Source organism: Rhineura floridana, chromosome 8 (assembly GCF_030035675.1).
Source record: "Rhineura floridana isolate rRhiFlo1 chromosome 8, rRhiFlo1.hap2, whole genome shotgun sequence".
Lineage (NCBI taxonomy): Eukaryota > Metazoa > Chordata > Lepidosauria > Squamata > Rhineuridae > Rhineura > Rhineura floridana.
Window position 1 is genome coordinate 65,591,281 of NC_084487.1, and position 18,892 is coordinate 65,610,172.

At 40.2% G+C, this 18,892-nt stretch overlaps 1 protein-coding gene across 1 annotated transcript in view; it reads right to left on the bottom strand.

The window, feature by feature from the left end:
* The window catches only part of OTOGL (otogelin like), a 123,347-nt gene that overhangs the window by 57,767 nt on the left and 46,688 nt on the right, over positions 1-18,892 (bottom strand). The window contains exons 17-22 of the mRNA XM_061639651.1: positions 18,030-18,164; positions 12,632-12,778; positions 9,552-9,671; positions 6,109-6,225; positions 3,924-4,080; positions 612-638 (exon numbers count right to left, since the gene is read on the bottom strand). Of these exons, the coding sequence (XP_061495635.1) occupies positions 612-638; positions 3,924-4,080; positions 6,109-6,225; positions 9,552-9,671; positions 12,632-12,778; positions 18,030-18,164 (703 nt within the window). The remainder of the gene's footprint in view (positions 1-611; positions 639-3,923; positions 4,081-6,108; positions 6,226-9,551; positions 9,672-12,631; positions 12,779-18,029; positions 18,165-18,892) is intronic.

Sequence of the window (18,892 nt, forward strand, 5' to 3'; positions counted from 1 at the left end):
GATAGGGCCTTCTCAGTGGTTTCACCCCAAATGTAGAACACCCTTCCCCTGGAGGCACAGAGGGCTTCCTTTTATGAACTTCTGTCACCAGCTCAAGGTATTTCTGTTTACCCGGCCTTATGGTAGATTTGGTTAGCCTGCTCTGGTTCAGAAAAATATGCGGTTGGTGTGGTGTTGTGTCTTTTTATTTAACATGTTTTTTACCTTGTGTTTTTTTACATGATGTATTATTTTGATAAATGGATTGCTGCACTGATTGTTGTATAAAGCTCTTTGTGACCATGTATGGTTTATAAATATTGGGAACTACAACAACTACGGCTACAATAGTGGGGAAGGGCCGTAGCTCAGTGGTAAGCATCTGCCTTGCATGCAGTAGGAGTCGGTTCAAACCCCGGCATCTCCAAGTAGGGCTGGGAGAGACTCTCTGCCTGAAAACCTGGAGAGCTGCTGCCAGTCAGTGTAGACAATACTGAGCTAGATGGACCAATGGTCTGACTCAGTAGAAGGCAGCTTTCTAACTACCACTTCAACAACAACAGTGTAGGAGACTCTGTGCATCTAGTGCATTACTATTATTTACTTTTAAAGTCCACCAAAGTGCTACATACCTTGGTTATAATAATCACAGTCATAAGCTGAAAGAATAAAAAAGTACACTGTTTAATAATACACACAACTCAGGAAATAATTAGAGAATACATTATTGTGAATAACAGACACAAGGTCATAGTCTGGTTCTAAATTCTGATTCACAAAACCGACCAAAATCCATTCTTTTAACTAGGACCTGCATTTTCCCTGGATTTCATTATTTGTAAAGAAATGTGTATATTGATTTAGTGTCACTCTTTTGAAGATCTAACCTTAATGGCAGCTTCTTTCTGCATTGTAGAATAAAAAGAAACAAAAACCCTTTCTAAATCTGTTACATTCACTTATTTTTTTACAGCCGCCAATCTAATAAATGGACAGTTTAAGAATACCAAAATGTAAATAAATACAGATAATGCATACATAAAGTCTCTCTGATTATATAACCAATATCCAACTGTCCTACTCAGAGTAAGTAAATTGATTTCATGGCTCTGAGTATAGTATCCATGGCTGTAAAAGGTACAACCTTTAACATAATGTCATAAGAACATAAGAACATGAGAAGAGCCTGCTGGATCAGGCCAGTGGCCCAGCTAGTCCAGCATCCTGTTCTCACAGTGGCCAACCAGGTGCCTGGGGGAAGCCTGCAAGCAGGACCCGAGTGCAAGAACACTCTCCCCTCCTGAGGCTTCCGGCGACTGGTTTTCAGAAGCATGCTGCCTCTGACTAGGGTGGCAGAGCACAGCCATCATGGCTAGTAGCCATTGATAGCCCTGTCCTCCATGAATTGGTCTAATCTTCTTTTAAAGCCATCCAAGCTGGTGGCCATTACTGCATCTTGTGGGAGCAAATTCCATAGTTTAACTATGCGCTGAGTAAAGAAGTACTTCCTTTTGTCTGTCCTGAATCTTCCAACATTCAGCTTCTTTGAATGTCCACGAGTTCTAGTATTATGACAGAGGGAGAAGAACTTTTCTCTATCCACTTTCTCAATGCCATGCATAATTTTATACACTTCTATCATGTGTCCTCTGACCCGCCTTTTCTCTCAACTAAAAAGCCCCAAATGCAACCTTTCCTCGTAAGGGAGTCGCTCCATCCCCTTGATCATTCTGGTTGCCCTCTTCTGAACCTTTTCCAACTCTATAATATCCTTTTTGAGATGAGGCGACCAGAACTGTACACAGTATTCCAAATACGGCCGCACCATAGATTTATACAACGGCATGATGATATCGGCTGTTTTATTTTCAATACCTTTCCTAATTATTCCTAGCATGGAATTTGCCTTTTTCACAGCTGCCGCACACTGGGTCGACATTTTCATCATGCTGTCCACTACAACCCCGAGGTCTCTCTCCTGGTCGGTCACCGCCAGTTCAGACCCCATGAGCGTATATATGAAATTCAGATTTTTTGCTCCAATATGCATAATTTTACACTTGTTTATATTGAATTGCATTTGCCATTTTTCTGCCCATTCACTCAGTTTGGAGAGGTCTTTTTGGAGCTCTTCGCAATCCCTTTTAGTTTTAACAACCTTGAATGATTTAATGTCATCAGCAAACGTGGCCACTTCACTGCTCACTCCTAATTCTAGGTCATTAATGAACAAGTTGAAAAGTACAGGTCCCAATACTGATCCTTGAGGGACTCCACTTTCTACAGCCCTCCATTGGGAGAATTGTCCATTTATTCCTACTCTCTGCTTTCTGCTTCTTAACCAATTTCTTATCCACAAGAGGACCTCTCCTCTTATTCCATGACTGCTAAGCTTCCTCAGAAGTCTTTGGTGAGGTACCTTGTCAAACGCTTTTTGAAAGTCTAAGTACACTATGTCCACTGGATCACCTCTATCTATATGCTTGTTGACACTCTCAAAGAATTCTAATAGGTTACTGAGACAGGACTTTCCCTTGCAGAACCCATGCTGGCTCTGCTTCAGCAAGGCTTGTTCTTCTATGTGCTTAGTTAATCTAGCTTTAAGAATACTTTCTACCAGTTTTCCAGGGACAGAAGTTAAGCTAACTGACCTGTAATTTCCGGGATCCCCTCTGGATCCCTTTTTGAAGATTGGCGTTACATTTGCCACTTTCCAGTCCTCAGGCATGGAGGAGGACCCAAGGGACAAGTCACATATTTTAGTTAGCAGATCAGCAATTTCACATTTGAGTTCTTTGAGAACTCTCGGGTGGATGCCATCCAGGCCTGGTGATTTGTCAGTTTTCATATTGTCCATTAAGCCTAGAACTTCCTCTCTCGTTACCACTATTTGTCTCAGTTCCTCAGAATCCCTTCCTGCAAATGTTAGTTCAGGTTCAGGGATTTGCCCTATATCTTCCACTGTGAAGACAGATGCAAAGAATTCATTTAGCTTCTCTGCAATCTCCTTATCGTCCTTTAGTACACCTTTGACTCCCTTATCATCCAAGGGTCCAATCGCCTCCCTAGATGGTCTCCTGCTTTGAATGTATTTATAGAAGTTTTTGTTGTTGGTTTTTATGTTCTTAGCAATGTATTCCTCAAATTCTTTTTTAGCATCCCTTATTGTCTTCTTGCATTTCTTTGGCCAGACTTTGTGTTCTTTGTTATTTTCTTCATTCGGACAAGACTTCCATTTTCTGAAGGAAGACTTTTTGCCTCTAAGAGCTTCCTTGACTTTGCTCGTTAACTATGCTGGCATCTTCTTGGCCCTGACGGTACCTTTTCTGATCTGCGGTATGCACTCCAGTTGAGCTTCTAATATGGTGTTTTTAAACAACTTCCAAGCATTTTCGAGTGATGTGACCCTCTGGACTTTGTTTTTCAGCTTTCTTTTTACCAATCCCCTCATTTTTGTGAAGTTTCCTCTTTTGAAGTCAAATGTGACCGTGTTGGATTTTCTTGGCAATTGGCCATTTACATGTATGTTTAATTTAATAGCACTATGGTCACTGCTCCCAATCGGTTCAACAACACTTACATCTTGCACCAGGTCCCGGTCCCCACTGAGGATTAAGTCCAGGGTTGCTGTCCCTCTGGTCGGTTCCATGACCAACTGGTCTAGGGAATAGTTATTTAGAATATCTAGAAATTTTGCTTCTTTGTCATGACTGGAACACATATGGGGCCAGACTATGTCTGGGTAGTTGAAGTCAATATGCAAAAATATAGATCAGAATTACTTCTTCGTAATAATTTTTGGTATCATGCTACTACTTATTAGTACTAACATGGTAAACCGTTTTCAATAATTGTGATTCATTAGAACTCAAACAACATAATATGGAATAATCTGCATTCTTTCCAGAGATGATGCTTCATGGCATAATGAATAGCATACATACGACAGAGAGATGGAGATCGCCAATGAATTACTGCACCCTGCTGGCAGCATTTGTGAGCATAAGCTGCAATACTTGTGCACAGACATTCACAGTCTCCACCAAGATTACAATTGCATGTATCTGTATGGCAGTTTTTGACAAATGATGTCACATCAATCTGAAAAATAAGGAGGAAAATCAAATGTCAGGGGGGAGGGGCAAGGAAATGAGTCAATTCATTAAAATGAATTTGTAGTCAAGAGTCAAAGTCCTTTAAGACGTTTTGGCATTATTTAAAACCATTATTAAAAGAGGGGCAGATAAAAAATATGCCACCAATTAGAAAGGCTCCAGACATGTTCAAAAGGACACTAGCATAGTTAAGAGGCATCATAAAGGGCAAGAAGGATTCTTTTAAAAATGGGAGTCATTCCAAAAGGAAGCAAAGAAGTCATTTGAGGGACAAATGGCTAAAGATATAAAAACAACTTGCAAACACTGATTTAAATGCATCAGGAAGAGGAAACCAGCAAGAGAGGCAATAAGATCTTAGATGACGAAGATGGAGAAGAGTCCTGGATGAAGACAAGAAGACTGCAGAAAAGGATTATTAATTCTTTGCCTCAGCTTTCAAAGTATAATGTGTTGAACATTTTTAAAGGGGTCTTCCTCCCACAAATTTCCCAACAATGATTTCATAATGCTGCATCCTAGCTCATCTCAGCTGTGCATCTGTGTAAATAATATCCTTGAATTGATCTACTCAGGACCTGCCTCATTAAAATGTTTTAAATGCATAGAATGGGCCTTTTTTGGCTATGAACTAGACTGTTTGTACAGGGAAACATTTCCAAGCCAAAGAATAACCATATTCTTGTGATAAAGCAAATGTTGCCATCTACTGTAATGATTAGCCATGCACTTGAAACTAACTTGCCCACAGAATTCAGCAAGCAGCTCATCTCATCTGCTTATTTTCATCTTAGCACCATTTCACCACTAACATTTGGTTGTGCCTTCCCTATTCCCCTATAAACAGTACAGAACACTATTTACTTTTTTTGTACATTTATATCTGCCCTTTCCAAAAAAAGGCAGTGTCCAGTAAAATAATGGCAATCCTGATGGGAACTTGGAAAATAAATAGTGGAGAAATGGGATGAACTGGGGGGAAGGAGGAGGGACTTCTGGTAACTTGCCCATGTATGCTTCACGGACAATAAAAGCCTTGATCTCCTTTATTCCACATCCTGTGTCACAGTTTGGTATTCCCAGTACCTTTTTCCTCTTTCAGTACTAAATATAGAAACCAGGACCTGTCTGCAGATTACAAGAGCCAACTGGACAGCATGCGAGGCTGCTAATTGTACATTGTATGTACAGTTCTGTAGTCATAAGACAAGGGGTGTGGGATGGCAGTTTGTTGGTCAAAAACAAATATGACACGGGTATTTCAAATCCAAATGACAAATAACCTTTGGTAAATATTTTCAGTAACCTGTTTTGGAACTACTGCTTTGCGTATGCTGTTCCTGAAAGGAATTAGGTGTTTAAAATTGTTGTAACCTGTCCTGGGACCTTTGAGTGAAGTGCAGGTAATAAATTCTAATTTAAAAAAAGCTTCCAAAGTCCTTATGTACAGTCTAAGCCAAAATGGAAAGATGATGTGAAACAACAGTTTATAGTTGATTCCCCTTTAGCATCTGCTAAGTAGATTCCTAGTCCAGGGACCTCACGTGATGTGATGGCTCCTTTGCTAGAGCTGCACATGTTGTGAACCAGGGCTGATCCAACACATTTTGCTACCTGAGGCAAAGGAAAAGATGATGCTGTCCCCTCTAATGGAGAAGCAAATCAGATTGGAAGCTGACTCTTACTTCAATACTGGCAGTGTGTTCCACTACCCCTGAGGGCAGCAGGTTAGCTTACAGGGCACAGGGTTAGATGCATGATTCATAGGGTCGCCATAAGTCGTAATCGACTTGAAGGCACATAACAACAACACACAGCTCTGTACTCCAGTACCTTGACACCAGTCACTCACCCCACCATCCGCTACCCGAGGCAGCTGCCTTACTCTGACTAACAGTAGGGCCAGCCCTGTTATGACCCAGGTGTTAGTGCCAATGCAAATCTTTGAATATTTGGCAATCAGCAAGCAAGAGCAAGCAATCATTTTTAGATAACTTTTGAAGCGTTTACTTACCACATTGCGACAGGGGGCAAAAACATCACTGTACAAAATTGAGCATTCCTTCTTTGCATAAGGGAACTTGCTCTGATGTACTTCACAAGGTTTTATGGTCTCGTTTGGGCTAGCACACTGAAATCACAAGCAGTTAATAACTTTTGGCACACTTCACTTTTGCTGCATAGCAAACCCCTTTGGAAATTCCCACTAACCCAACCACCCTTCCCCAAATAAGACCTGACATTCATTATTTTGTTCTCTTATCTCCTAAACCTCATAATTTCCTGACAACTGAAAATAATAAACTGGAATGGATCCTTATTTATTGTTTTGTTTTTAATGCAGATGCATGTTCCTCCTCCTTTTGGGCACAAAAACCAAATGTTTTCTTTGCCACGTACAACACTGTTTCCACACTAGCCAATTGTAAATCATAAACAGACCATTGTTTATCCAACGTATCATTTAGTTTAACTTTGGTGCTCTTGCGATAAGGGCAAACTTTACTCAATAAATTTAAATGACGAAGCAGCAGTAGAAACAAATAATTCCTGGTCTGGGCCAGGGGGGATGCAAATGTAAAAGATATCCACATAAATAGAAAACAACAGCTTTTCTTTCTAATCCTTTTAAAGGGAGAAAGGCCACAGTGGGAGACATGTTGGGCTGTATTCACTTTAAGTCCTACTTGGAATAGACTAATTGAAATTAATACGCCTAAGTTTGGTATGTCTAATTACAATGGGTCCACTCTGAGTAGGACTCGTGGAATACTACTCATTATCTGTATATATTCAAAACCTTGCGGCAAGGCAAAAAACCTTGCGGTTTAAGAACGTACCTATAGCCCACAGATATTTCTATCAAACTTTAAAAAGCAGGGAAATTGGGCAGCTATAGTGAATGCACCAGGGGAGCAGGAGACCTGACCTCCCCTCTGAGATATTGGACTGCCATATAAATTTGTCAAAATGCAAACACAATTTGGGTTGGTCTTTCACAGTCGAATCCACTTCCTATGTAGCTTGGAAGAATTTGGTAGCATGTGCCTCGGAGCATATGGTGAGTGGTGGCAACACCTACAGTCAGCCCTAATAATAGAAACAAGACTTGTGCTGTGCTGATCTTGTTTTAACAGGGAGGAAGCAACATTAAGACAGTTGACATAATTCAGATAGACACTTTAAATATGTGACTTATGGCGTTCAATGGGATTTATTTCTGTGCAATCATATTTGAAAATGGAAATGGACTGCCTTCAAGTTGATCCCGACTTATGAACAGGGTTTTCATGGTAAACGGTATTCAGAGGGGGTTTACCATTGCCTTCCTCTGAGGCTGTGAGGCAGTGACTGGTCCAAGGTGAGTCTTCATGGCTGTGTGGGGATTCGAACCCTGGTCTCCCAGGTCATAGTCCAACATTGACCTGGGGGAGGGGCAGGGAGGGGAGGAGATTGGGTGGGTGGGCATTGGGCAGAGCGGAAGCCCTTTTCCTTTCCAAAAGGAAAACATCGTGAACTGTATCATTGCTTTTCAGGGTTTCCCCCACCTTTTTATTCTACAGCAGGCACATGTAGTCTCCCACCCAAATTTAAACCACAGCTGTCCCTGGCCATGCCCACACCAGGCCTTTATTTCACTTTGGACAGTCATGGCTTCTCTCAAAGAATCCTGGGAAGTGTAGTTAGTGAAGGGTGCTGAGAGTTGCTAGGAGATGTCCTGTTCCACTCACAGAGCTTCAGCCAGAGCAGCTGACTGTTAAACCACTCTCGCCACTGGAGCTCTCTCAGGAAAATAGGAGTCTCAGCACCCTTCACAAACTACACTTCCCAGGATTCTCTGAGGGAAGCCATGACTGTCTCATGTGAAATCAAAGTCTGGTGTGGGTGTGGCCCCTTGATTAGGCAAGTCAAGCAGCTGTGAGTCTGGCTTTTAGAACACTGACAGTTGGTTCTTACTGAGCATGCCCGACATTATCATTCAGTTCAATGCAAAATTTATTAAATTAATTAAAAATCAGCCAGGTATTTTTTAAACTTTTAAACTGCAAAAGAGTATGGGGCAAGGTCAGTAACAGGAGTACAGGTACAGGAACATGGCTGATTTTTAATGAATTTCAACAGATTATGAGAACTCTGACGGAAAAAAGTCCAAAAGGCAGCCAGGGTTTTTTTTCTCTCTTTACAATTTGAACTCTTGATTATTTTTGCCTGTTTTGTGTATTGCCATGAAAATTGAGAGGATTGTTAAGCAAGCGTTTCTGAGTTCAGGACTATACATTTTGTAAGGTTTTGTTTTGAAATGAGCTTATGGGAAGCATCAGAATGGCATGGGGGTATTTTCAATTTAACATTGCGGAATGTGAAAAATCCACAAAACAATTTTGTACCCAGATATTATGTGTGCGTTAGGTGTACACCACAACGTCTTGCAAATGTCTGTGGTTTATTTCACTGGGTATACAAAAGGCAACCCCCCCTCCCTGAAAATTGCTGCTTCTGGTCATGTGTACATGTACGCATTAAAACAGGCATGCATACTTGTAGGATGTACAGAAGTACATGCACTGTGTACAGTTTTTAATACATTTGTAATATGCATGTAGAGAATAATCTTATGTGAAGCAGCTCTCAGAGGGAGCAGTAAAGATGCTTAGAACAAGCAGAGGATGGAAAATTAGTCAAAGCATTTGTAATCTGATATAACAGCACAGGAACAGGAGAGAAAAGGGCATTGCATGTTTGAATTGCAACTGCAAAGGCAGACTGTCCTGGAGAAGAGATGCTTATGTGTCTTCAAGCAGCTGCACTTTACCTGAACAGGAGATGTTACATTTAGCTATATGTGTATAGTCTGGCAGGAAAAACCAAACCAGGAAATAAATTTAAAATATTTTAAATATATGCTGTTTCGTCCATGGTGTAGTAAATATCATCACTTTTGACTATCATATACACACAGAAAAACTCTTAACGGTTTTCAGTGTGATGAACTAGTCATGTTCTTTGTCTTGTGCCAATGAAACAGAAACCCTTCTAGGTATTGCCTACAGCAAAGGTGGCTAACCTGTGGCCCTCTTGATGTTGCTGAACACACAACTCCCATCATCCCTCACCATTGGCCACACTGGCCAGAGTTGATGGGAATTGTAATCCAACAACAGCCATTGAGGGGCACAGGTTCCCCATCCCTGGCCTACAGCATTCTGTCTCCTTTCTCATTTGCTTGCTTCACATGGCAGCTGCATGACCCAGTGGAAGAGGGAGTAAAAGAAGGTGAATGGGCAGGAGCAGGAGAAATGGGTGGAGACATGAGAGAGAAGGAACTCTTACACACCTCACCTATCAAATTGATGGGGTACTTTAGCTGGTTTAATAGTGATTCTACTTGAACATTTCTCAAACTCTCAACATCAGCTCACTATTTATTTTGAGAATGAATGGACAGATCATGCTTACCTCTCCTATTGCCCAGCTCTCTCCAAAAACTTGAGCATTTCTTACTTCCATGTTGTTGGATGTGGTCAGATCATTTGAAGTTAATTTATCAAAATTCCCACACAAACCAGCCAATTTACCCTGGAATTAAAACAGGATGCTGTACTAATTGATTTGAGTTGCATCTTTTGATTGAAAATAATATAAATATAGTATCAGGATAATAAAATGTTTTGTGGGTTTAAAAAAAAACAACTAAGGGTGTATACACAGCATACATTTAAAGTATACTGCTTCCTCCAAAAATCCTGGGAACTGTAGTTTAACCCTCATAAAGCTGCAATTCCCAGCACCCTTAAACAAACTACAGTTCCCAGGATTCTTTGGAGGAAGTCATGTCCTTTAAATGTATGGTGTGTACACAGCCTTAATTAATACTTCAATATTAGGCATACATAGTGGATAGATTTAAACATGGTAACAAGTGTTAATGGTGTACTTCCCATGTGTGCACCCTTTTTTTTTTGCAGTGCCCACATGACATTATTGACATCAAAATACCAGCTTGCATATTTTGCCCACTTAATCCAGGCTGTTTGTTTTGTTTTTGCCTAGATACTTTCTGGGGAAAACCCATTACATTTTTTAAAAAAAAAACCACCATCTGTTGGCAACAACCTGTGAGCAGTATCTAAACAATCTGTTTACAATATCAAGCTTTTGTCTGGATGCATCCATTGTTAAGTATAAATAAACATATATCTCTAAGACTTTTCCCAGTGCACTTGCTCACTTGATAAAAAGATAAAAAATCTCTGAATGTGTGCTAAGAGAATAGTTCACATACATACAGATTTTCTTGGAGGATTGGGCTCAGAACACATCTTACCTATCTTTCAAATTAAGTCAAACTACTAATTCAGAACTATCATATGGTGCGGTGGACTGCAGCAGGAGAGGAACTGCATATTTGAGTGGTCCCACCACCACCTTGCCCCAGTTAAAAAGTCTCTGTGTGCTGGAAAACTAGCAAGTCAGAAGACAACTAGGAAGCCATCTTTCTTCCTAACATGCTAGGTTTTTTTAGAGCTAATTCTTTTTAGATACAGGGAAGCATTAAAAGTGGATCCCTCTTCTGTTATTTGACTAGTGCTGAATCACATAATATTCCTGCATGCATAGTTCAGCTCTTAGAACAGCAAAGTTCTTGATAACATGAGCTGTGGGAAAGAGTTACACAGTTTCTGACATTAAAGCATTTATTGATAGAGCAGCATAATCCCAGGGTATGGGTGTAAACCAGAGAATCTCTACACAATTCTTGACTGGATACCATCTTAGGTCAGAAACGTTTGAGACTTGTGTGTAGTGTTTATAGAAACCCAATTCAATAAAATGACCATGTTAGGCAGAAAATATTTGAAGCTGCTTTTGCCAAGCTAAATAAGAAAAACTTCCATCTAGCTAGTGACTAGGATTGCCAGGTTCTTGGCCTGAGACTAATCCTGTATCTTTAGGAGAGGAGAAGGTCAGCTAAGTGCAGGTGTTCTTGCAACTCTGTAATGAGATAAACCACAAGATGAAATCCTCCCTTCCCACTGCACAACTTTTAAAGATACAGAAGACCTCTTGGTTGCCAGGCCTGACCTCTAAGAGGTCTTCTGTATCTTTAAAAGTTGTGGAGGGGGGAGGGAGAATTCCACCTTGTGGTTTTTCTCATTACAGAGTTGCAAGAACACCTGCACTTGGCTGATCTTCTCTTCTCCTAAAGATGCAGGATCAGTCTCAGGCCATGGACCTGGCAACCCTACTGGTGACCCAATTTCTCACCTCAGCACTGGATTGGTATGCTCATCTCTGGCAGTGGTTGAGGGAGGATATTGTTATGGGATTACAGCACTGAGATAGATCACTACTATGAGTATCCTTCCAGTCTCTGATTTGGAACCCTGTACCTGGAAGTGGGCTCTGCAGCAGAGAAACCTGCTTCACTAGTCAGATTAGTTTCTTTAGTTAATCTAATAGAATGGCCAAGTGAACTAATGGGTCTGTCAAATGCCAGAGAGATGTTGTTATTGGAACTCTTTTCAGGAGAGAGGTCCTTTCCCCCCTCCTATCTTGGAACCAAAGAGAGGCTTATGTTTTTAGCCTGGTCTGTGAAGCTGGGGACTAGGGAGACACATGGAGAGGCCTACTCTCTGCACCATGGCTTTGGTGTACCTCTCTACAAGCCTGATGGAAAAGCAAGATCTATTGGACTGTTAATACTTTGAACCCCTCCATCTTAAGCTCAGGTTGTGAATATGTGTAAATAAACTGTATCTCAAAAAGACACCACAGTCTCCGCTGACCTTCTTTCCAAGGAAACCAAACCTTGGGTAAGCGCAGGAACGTCTGGAAGTCTCTCCCCATTTGGAGATTGGGATGGTGCACAACAATATGAAGCAGCCAGTGAAAATGAAAGAGATGCTTTAGTCCAAGAAAATTGGAGCTGTTCTTTGCAGTTAGAAAGCAGCGCCTATATTCTTCCACTACCTCTTCTGACAAATATAGCTACATTTGAATCTATAAAAATCAGAGCATTCTACCAACAGAGGATCCCTTCTCCATAGAACTCTTGTGGACAAATGGAGACAATAGTCACTATCAATCCCCGTATTATGACCAGGCCTCTCTATCTGGCCCTTGGGATTCTACCCAGGCCACACCCCTCACCAGCCCTACTTCATATCTTCTATGAGTGTTTTTGCCTGCCTGCCTTCCTAGCACGTGTCCCTGAATTCTAAACACGTCTCTTGGTTGCCTGGTTGGATAGGGAGGGGTGCATGTAAAAAGTAGCCTTCTGTAAAAAGGTGACATTTACATCTGTTGCTTTGCCCGCTTTTGCCTCTGGCCCTGCTCACCACGGGCATGTAGTCCTCCGGAAGTTTGCCCAGATAGGAATGCAACTTTTGGCTTGAAAAATGTTTCCCATTCCTGACGTATTTTGTCATTTGTATCAGATATCAATCAATCAGATATTTGTTCAATTAATCCCCTTCTATTCTTATAAATACTCCAGCCCTGTAAAATATAAGCCACCCAATCTCATATACATTCACCTTCCATTGAACTCCAACTTTGATGTGAATTGTTGTCTTCTTATCCCACAGTATTGTGATCTCCTGATCTGGAAAGTACACTGCTGTATAATATCCAGCTTTCCAAAGCTGGTACTTAGTTTTTACTTCACGCCTCCTCTGCATCCTCTGTGAAGAAATTGTTATTTGTAAAAAGACCAGCAACATTGTTTTAGTAAGACGTGACATATAACCAGGATATGCACTCAACCAACACAAAAGCCAGTTTTGGCAGGCTAGCTATGAGCCTATAAACCTGAGAGACACTCCACCCCAACATGGCCTATATGATTTTTAAAATGGCTTCAATTTGGTTCATTTTGAGAAAAGGCTGCTTGAGACCTGAAAGAGTAACTGAAAGAGTTATCATTTCAACTGAGGGGATGATGCCAGTCATATATGCACAAGACATGACCTTTGGCAATCCAATCAATGCAATCCCAAAAGTCATTGTAAAAGTTTGGCCCTCAAGAGATGAGCCCATTGTTCAAATCTGTCAAGCTAGCTAAAAGGTGAATGCCACCACCTGTCTTCATAAAAGAAAAGCCCCCTCTGCCCTGCTTTTCCCTCACTATCTCTGGACCCCTGCCTGCTGAAACAGAGGTCCCTGCTTGCTGAAGCTGCTTCAAAAGCTCTTTTCAGGTCTCCACTACTTTTCCTGCTTTGCTCTGGACCTTTGCTAGCCAAAGCAGAGATCCAAGAAGCCATTTCAGGACCGCTGTTTCCCTGCATGACCCAGGAGTCTCAACATGCTCCAGTTCTATTTCTAGGGCTGGGAAAGGTGTATCTCTCTCCCTATCCTGTCTTCTGGAGGTCCTTTCCCTACAAATTGTAGCCTCCACATCTGCTCCTGTGTGTATGTGTGTATGTGTGTGACTGTGTTTCAGAAGCCACGCTCTGGTCCTCTGCGCATGACTGAGGCCTAGTCTGCAAAGTGAGCCCAGAGAGAGAGAAAGGCCAGGCTAGTGTACCTTCCTCAGTTGTGCTCAACTCAACTCTCCGCCCCATTTCCTCTTATGCCTTGTGTGCTTGTTCCTTTGTGTGTTTGTATGCTGAGTGTGTATGTGAGTTCAGTTATGATTAGGTTTATGTAGCTAATTCCCTCACACATATTGTAACTGAGCTATCCCAACTGATGTGAATAGATATGTATTGGTAGGGTTGCCATATTGCCCGGTTAGCTGGGTTTTACCTGGATTCTATGCATGCCACCCAGCGCCCAGCTAGCCCCTTACATGGCCCGGATTCTCAGCTTTAATTTTTTAAAAAAATTAAGTTTCTAGGTGGTCCGGTTCTCGAGATATACATAAAAACGTCAGCCGCCCCCCGACTTTTAAATCTTTCTTTAAACAGTACTGTATACAGTACTACAGCACTTCCTAGCTTTAACCCCGCCCGTTCAGGATTGCAGCCAATCAGGGATTGTGTTTCAGTTTCATTGACCTGAGGCTGTGTCTAGAAAACAAAATGGTGGTTTCACCTCGTTTATCTGAAAATCTCATAAATTGGGTAAGTATATACATTTCAGGTTTTTTCCCTCTTGTGTGCAGGAGTCAGATCTTGGGCAGTGTTTTGAAAACCTTCCCAATGCTTGCTTTTTGTAAAAGCAACGCTAATCCCATATGCCCAGAGTAAATCCCATTAAATTCAATAGGACTTACTTTTGAGTAGACATGGTTATGAATGTGCTCAAAATCAATGGGACTTTGGAGTGAATGTAAAAAAGAATTGTGTTTGTGTTCTAACTCTTTCTGCCCCCTTCTCCAGTCCTATTTTAAAGCAAGTAGGCAGGGCTTACTTAGGTATTACAGTTTTTATTCTGTAGGAAAGTAATACTGATTTTTTTAAATTAATACTGATTTTTCTGCAATGACCAACTGGTTTGACAATAAACTATTATATGGGCTGTATGTATTTATACATCTGCACTGTGTGCGTGTGTGTGTACGGAGTCTTTCCAACACCCCTGTGAGGTAGGGTTGGAAACCAAGGCAGCTCACAACAAGAAATAAAGCCATTTAAAATCCAATAACCATAAAAACAAGTATAAACAGTTGCAAAACAGCGTAAAGTGGCATGATTCGGAATTTTGGGTTGTGTGAATGAAGTTGCTTATCACTTGAGGTTGCATTTCTGTCCCTGTTTGAGTAAGTCCCACTGAATACACTGGGACTTGCTTCTGAATAAATAAACCTAGGATTGCACTATAAATATCTTTACAGTTTGTGTAAATAATAAATATATCTGATAGTCATGCTTATATAAATATTTCTTCATTTATCATATTTTTGGTTTTTGGTTAGGAATCCTGACTGGTTGTGAGATGCTTAGTTTTTTGCCTTACTCATAGGAATCTTGTTGTGGTTAGTATGGTATTACATTTAGGAAAGTGTTACTGCCTTCTGTTTTTTTTTTTCCTATTTGCATTTCACTTATCTTTAACCTCACTCCATTACAGCCATAAAAGCAACAGCAGCATATGCAAGATAATTAACTCCTATTAGTGATAAGAACAAGAATTTATAATTATTATTTCAATTAAAACAAGAGGCTTATCAATACTTTGAAGAGGACCAGATATTTATTTTGTTTCTGAGCCCAGGACTGGGTCTTTCATGATGCCCGGGGGTGGGGGGGAGCAGGAGAGTAGTCGATAAGACAGACATCCTGGCATTGATAATCTAATTAGCAAGGTATGTGTGGGGTTGTTGCACACTTCCAGGCCCAGTTTCATTTTGAGAATGGAGATGGAACCTGTGTAGATGTGGTTGATCAAAGGGAGAAGAAATTTTGAGTTAAGCAAAGCTCTGCTTTTATAAAACCTAAGAAACATACAGATACTTTGAATGTCTGAGTGCCTGCACCAGTGGAATACTGGACGAACTTGTAAAACTTGCTGCAACAGTATTTACAACTGAGCATGTGGTGTGAAAGACTCCTTTTCCTAACATTTTGGCTTCTTGTTTTTCTCCACCCACCACATCTTTGAAATATATCGTATATGGTTAACCGTACTGCTGCCCTGACTTACTTTATGTTTGTCGCTATTTTGTGTTTTTATTATGTTTTTATATTGACTGTGTATTTTTATTATTTTTATTATATTTGTAAGCTGTGCTGAGCTCTCTTTTTAACAGCAAAAGGGCAGGGTATAAATTCTCTTAATCAATCAATAAATACTCCATAGTGTTGGAAACTAGAGTCTAGGCATTTAAGGCTGAAAATGATGCTTTTTAAAAAAAGATTTCTCACATCTTTCCCCAGCTTTTGGTGGTAATTTCTGGGCACAAAAACAAAACAACTGGACAATCCAAATATTAATATGCAAATATTTGCATAATATGCAAATAATATGCAAACAATTTGCATAATATCAAATACTTTACATAATATGCAAATTAACCTGCCCAGATTTGTGGAACTGGAATATGGCAACCCTATGTATTGGTACTGAGCTATTCCCCACTGAATTGTTAAATGTGTATTATTTTGATTCTGTGTGTATATGCTCAATAAATATCCCCATGTTTAAGATCTGTATGAGTATAAGTTACTGGGTAAATCTGCCAAGATGTGCTATTGCCAATGTCTAAAGATCCTAATTCACAAGACTTGTAGAATGTGTGAATGTGAAACATGTGTCTACAGAGGAGACTTGCTAACACCAGGGTACTCAAATGCATACATGGGGTTGTATTCAATTAAGTCTATGCAGAGTAGACCTAATGAAATTAAGTAATTTAGTCATGTCTATTAACTTCAGTGGGTCTACTCTGAGGAGGACTAGCTTTGAACTGAATTCCACCTATAACAATGAAGATGGATATTCAGAACCCAAGGGACATTATTTCTTGAAGCCAAACTATGGATTTCTCTTATCTGGAGATTTCTAAAGAGAAGCTGCCTAAACTATTTCCAGGAATATCTTAAATTCTACATTAGGCCCAACCCTCACAAAATTATTTTACCACATCATTTTCATGTGGTGCACTGGGCATGTTTGCTTTCAGTGCAGCCTCACATGACAAAATTGACTATGACCAGAGTTCAGATAGTTAGTCGACCAGCTGTGCACACCCAGCAAACTTCCATGTTGTGTTTCTTTAAAAACAAGTGTCACACCCCAGTCCCAGAATACACAACAAAGAAATTAAAATTCAGGGCAGTTTTTAAGTACTGCTTGCATAATTATAGCTAATAATTGGAAAGAAAGTTTACTTCCTTCTGTTGATGAATGCATCATTAAAGCTGCGATTTAGCTTCCATGGTCAAATTGACTAATCTAATTCAGATTAGGGAAGGCCGACAGACCCATGACAAATTTATAGAAAAATTGTCTTTTTTTGCTATCTGTTGGTCAAGCAAGATTCACAAAAATGTTTCTCCACATGCATTACTGGAAGCTCTCTAAAAGATAAATGCAAGTATTTTATAAGCTGTCTTGTAACAAAGCTTATGTTTATTTTGTAACTTACATCTTCATTTATTAATATATTGACTGATCGATACAGTAATTCAAAAGAAAAAAGATCAGGACAGTTTCAAAAGCTTTCTGTGACAGTATACAGATATTCTCTTAATTAGAGGATATGTGCACAAGACTTTGGCTATGCCTGAGGCAGCGGTCTGGATTGTTACTGATGTAAGAGAGAGCCACTGTAAACCAAAGATGTATTACATATGGTGAATGAATGAATGAATGAATGAATGAATGAATGGAGGCTGCAATGTACAAAGGCACAACCAAATTAAATTTTCAGCACATGGAGGTGATGCAGTAAAATTACTTTGCCACATCAAAAGCCAATATAAAAATTGGACTACATAGTGAATTCTTGACTTACATAAGGCTCCTGTGGGTCTTTAAATAGTGGTTTTTCAAGAAGAATTTTAGTAGGTTTGGCTCGCTCATATCCCTGGGGAAGGAGAAGCTGCATTTGCTAAACATTTTCCTACCACCGAGGTATTCCTTTGGTTAGCTGTTGACAACTCTTAGGGCATTACTACACTGATGTTTCTCCTAGCCCTATGACCACTGTTGTTTTCTTTTAAAGCTTTTTTTCTTTTAATTGAAAGTTATTTTGGATTGTTTGATGGAATTGACATTCTTCCCTCAGGAGTCTCATGGCTGCAAACTAAAATACTGAAAAATTTGGTGACTCCAAAGAAGTTCTGCAATGTTCCATAGAATGGTAATTGTATAGAGGCCCATGGGGGGGGGGATTAGGCAGGGAACAAGAAAATGGGATAATTTTTTGTTGCATGAGGACTTGAGATTCTTTTCTCATATTTGTTGAGACAAATTGCATTTTCGTTAGCAAGTTGTACTATGGTTCAGTAAAAACTAAGGACATTTAAAAAGGGGGGGGACAAAACTTACCTGGATGTCTTGCGGGTCACTGAAAAAAATCTCAGTATCTCCAACAGAGATAAAAACACTCTTTGAGCAAACAATGTCATTATCAAAGCACTTCTTGTTCTGAATGATTATAGACAGGTTTGAACTGTCTACACCCTGTAAAGGAGAAAGGATTGTTATGTACAGTACAAACACTATTATACATCATTGCAGCATCTGCATAACAAAACTACAGGGTAGCTGTCAGATAGCGCTTCCCACTCCCTTAACTGGACTCCAGCTGCCTTGGGCTATTTCTGGGTCAGTCTGGTTGATACTGTTTTAAATCAAGTGATGTCAGGTTGACCTAGATATAAACTGAGATCAACCAGAATGCAATCAAAGGAACAGATGTCACCCATTGGGTTGCATAATGTATAAGTGGCCCACGACACACTACAGCTTGAATTGGCTGGAACCAAGGGACTTAGGATGAGTGAAAGCACCATTCCCAACTTGAAAACAGAATGTATAACTCAGCATTCTAAGATAAAGGAATCTTTCTAAAAGCAGACTTGCAAACAAATCCTCAGATGGAATAGGAACATAGTTCCTCCTTTCAGCTTGCTTGTATCAGTAAGACTTAGCCTCTAACCACATCGCTTGTCCTCAGTCTCTATCATTCCCATTTCAGAGATAGGGCAGCTGAGATTTAACAACTCAATCTAAGGCTCTTAGTAGGATGGGGGATCATAGTAAAACATTCTATAAGCCAAAACTGCTTTGGGGACAGTGAATGTACACAACCAACAAAATTACCTTGTAAAGCATTTCTGCAATTGTGTCACTTAACCTGCACAGGTTAAGTAGGCACTTAACCTGCAGTTGCTGCGGTTGTATGTTTA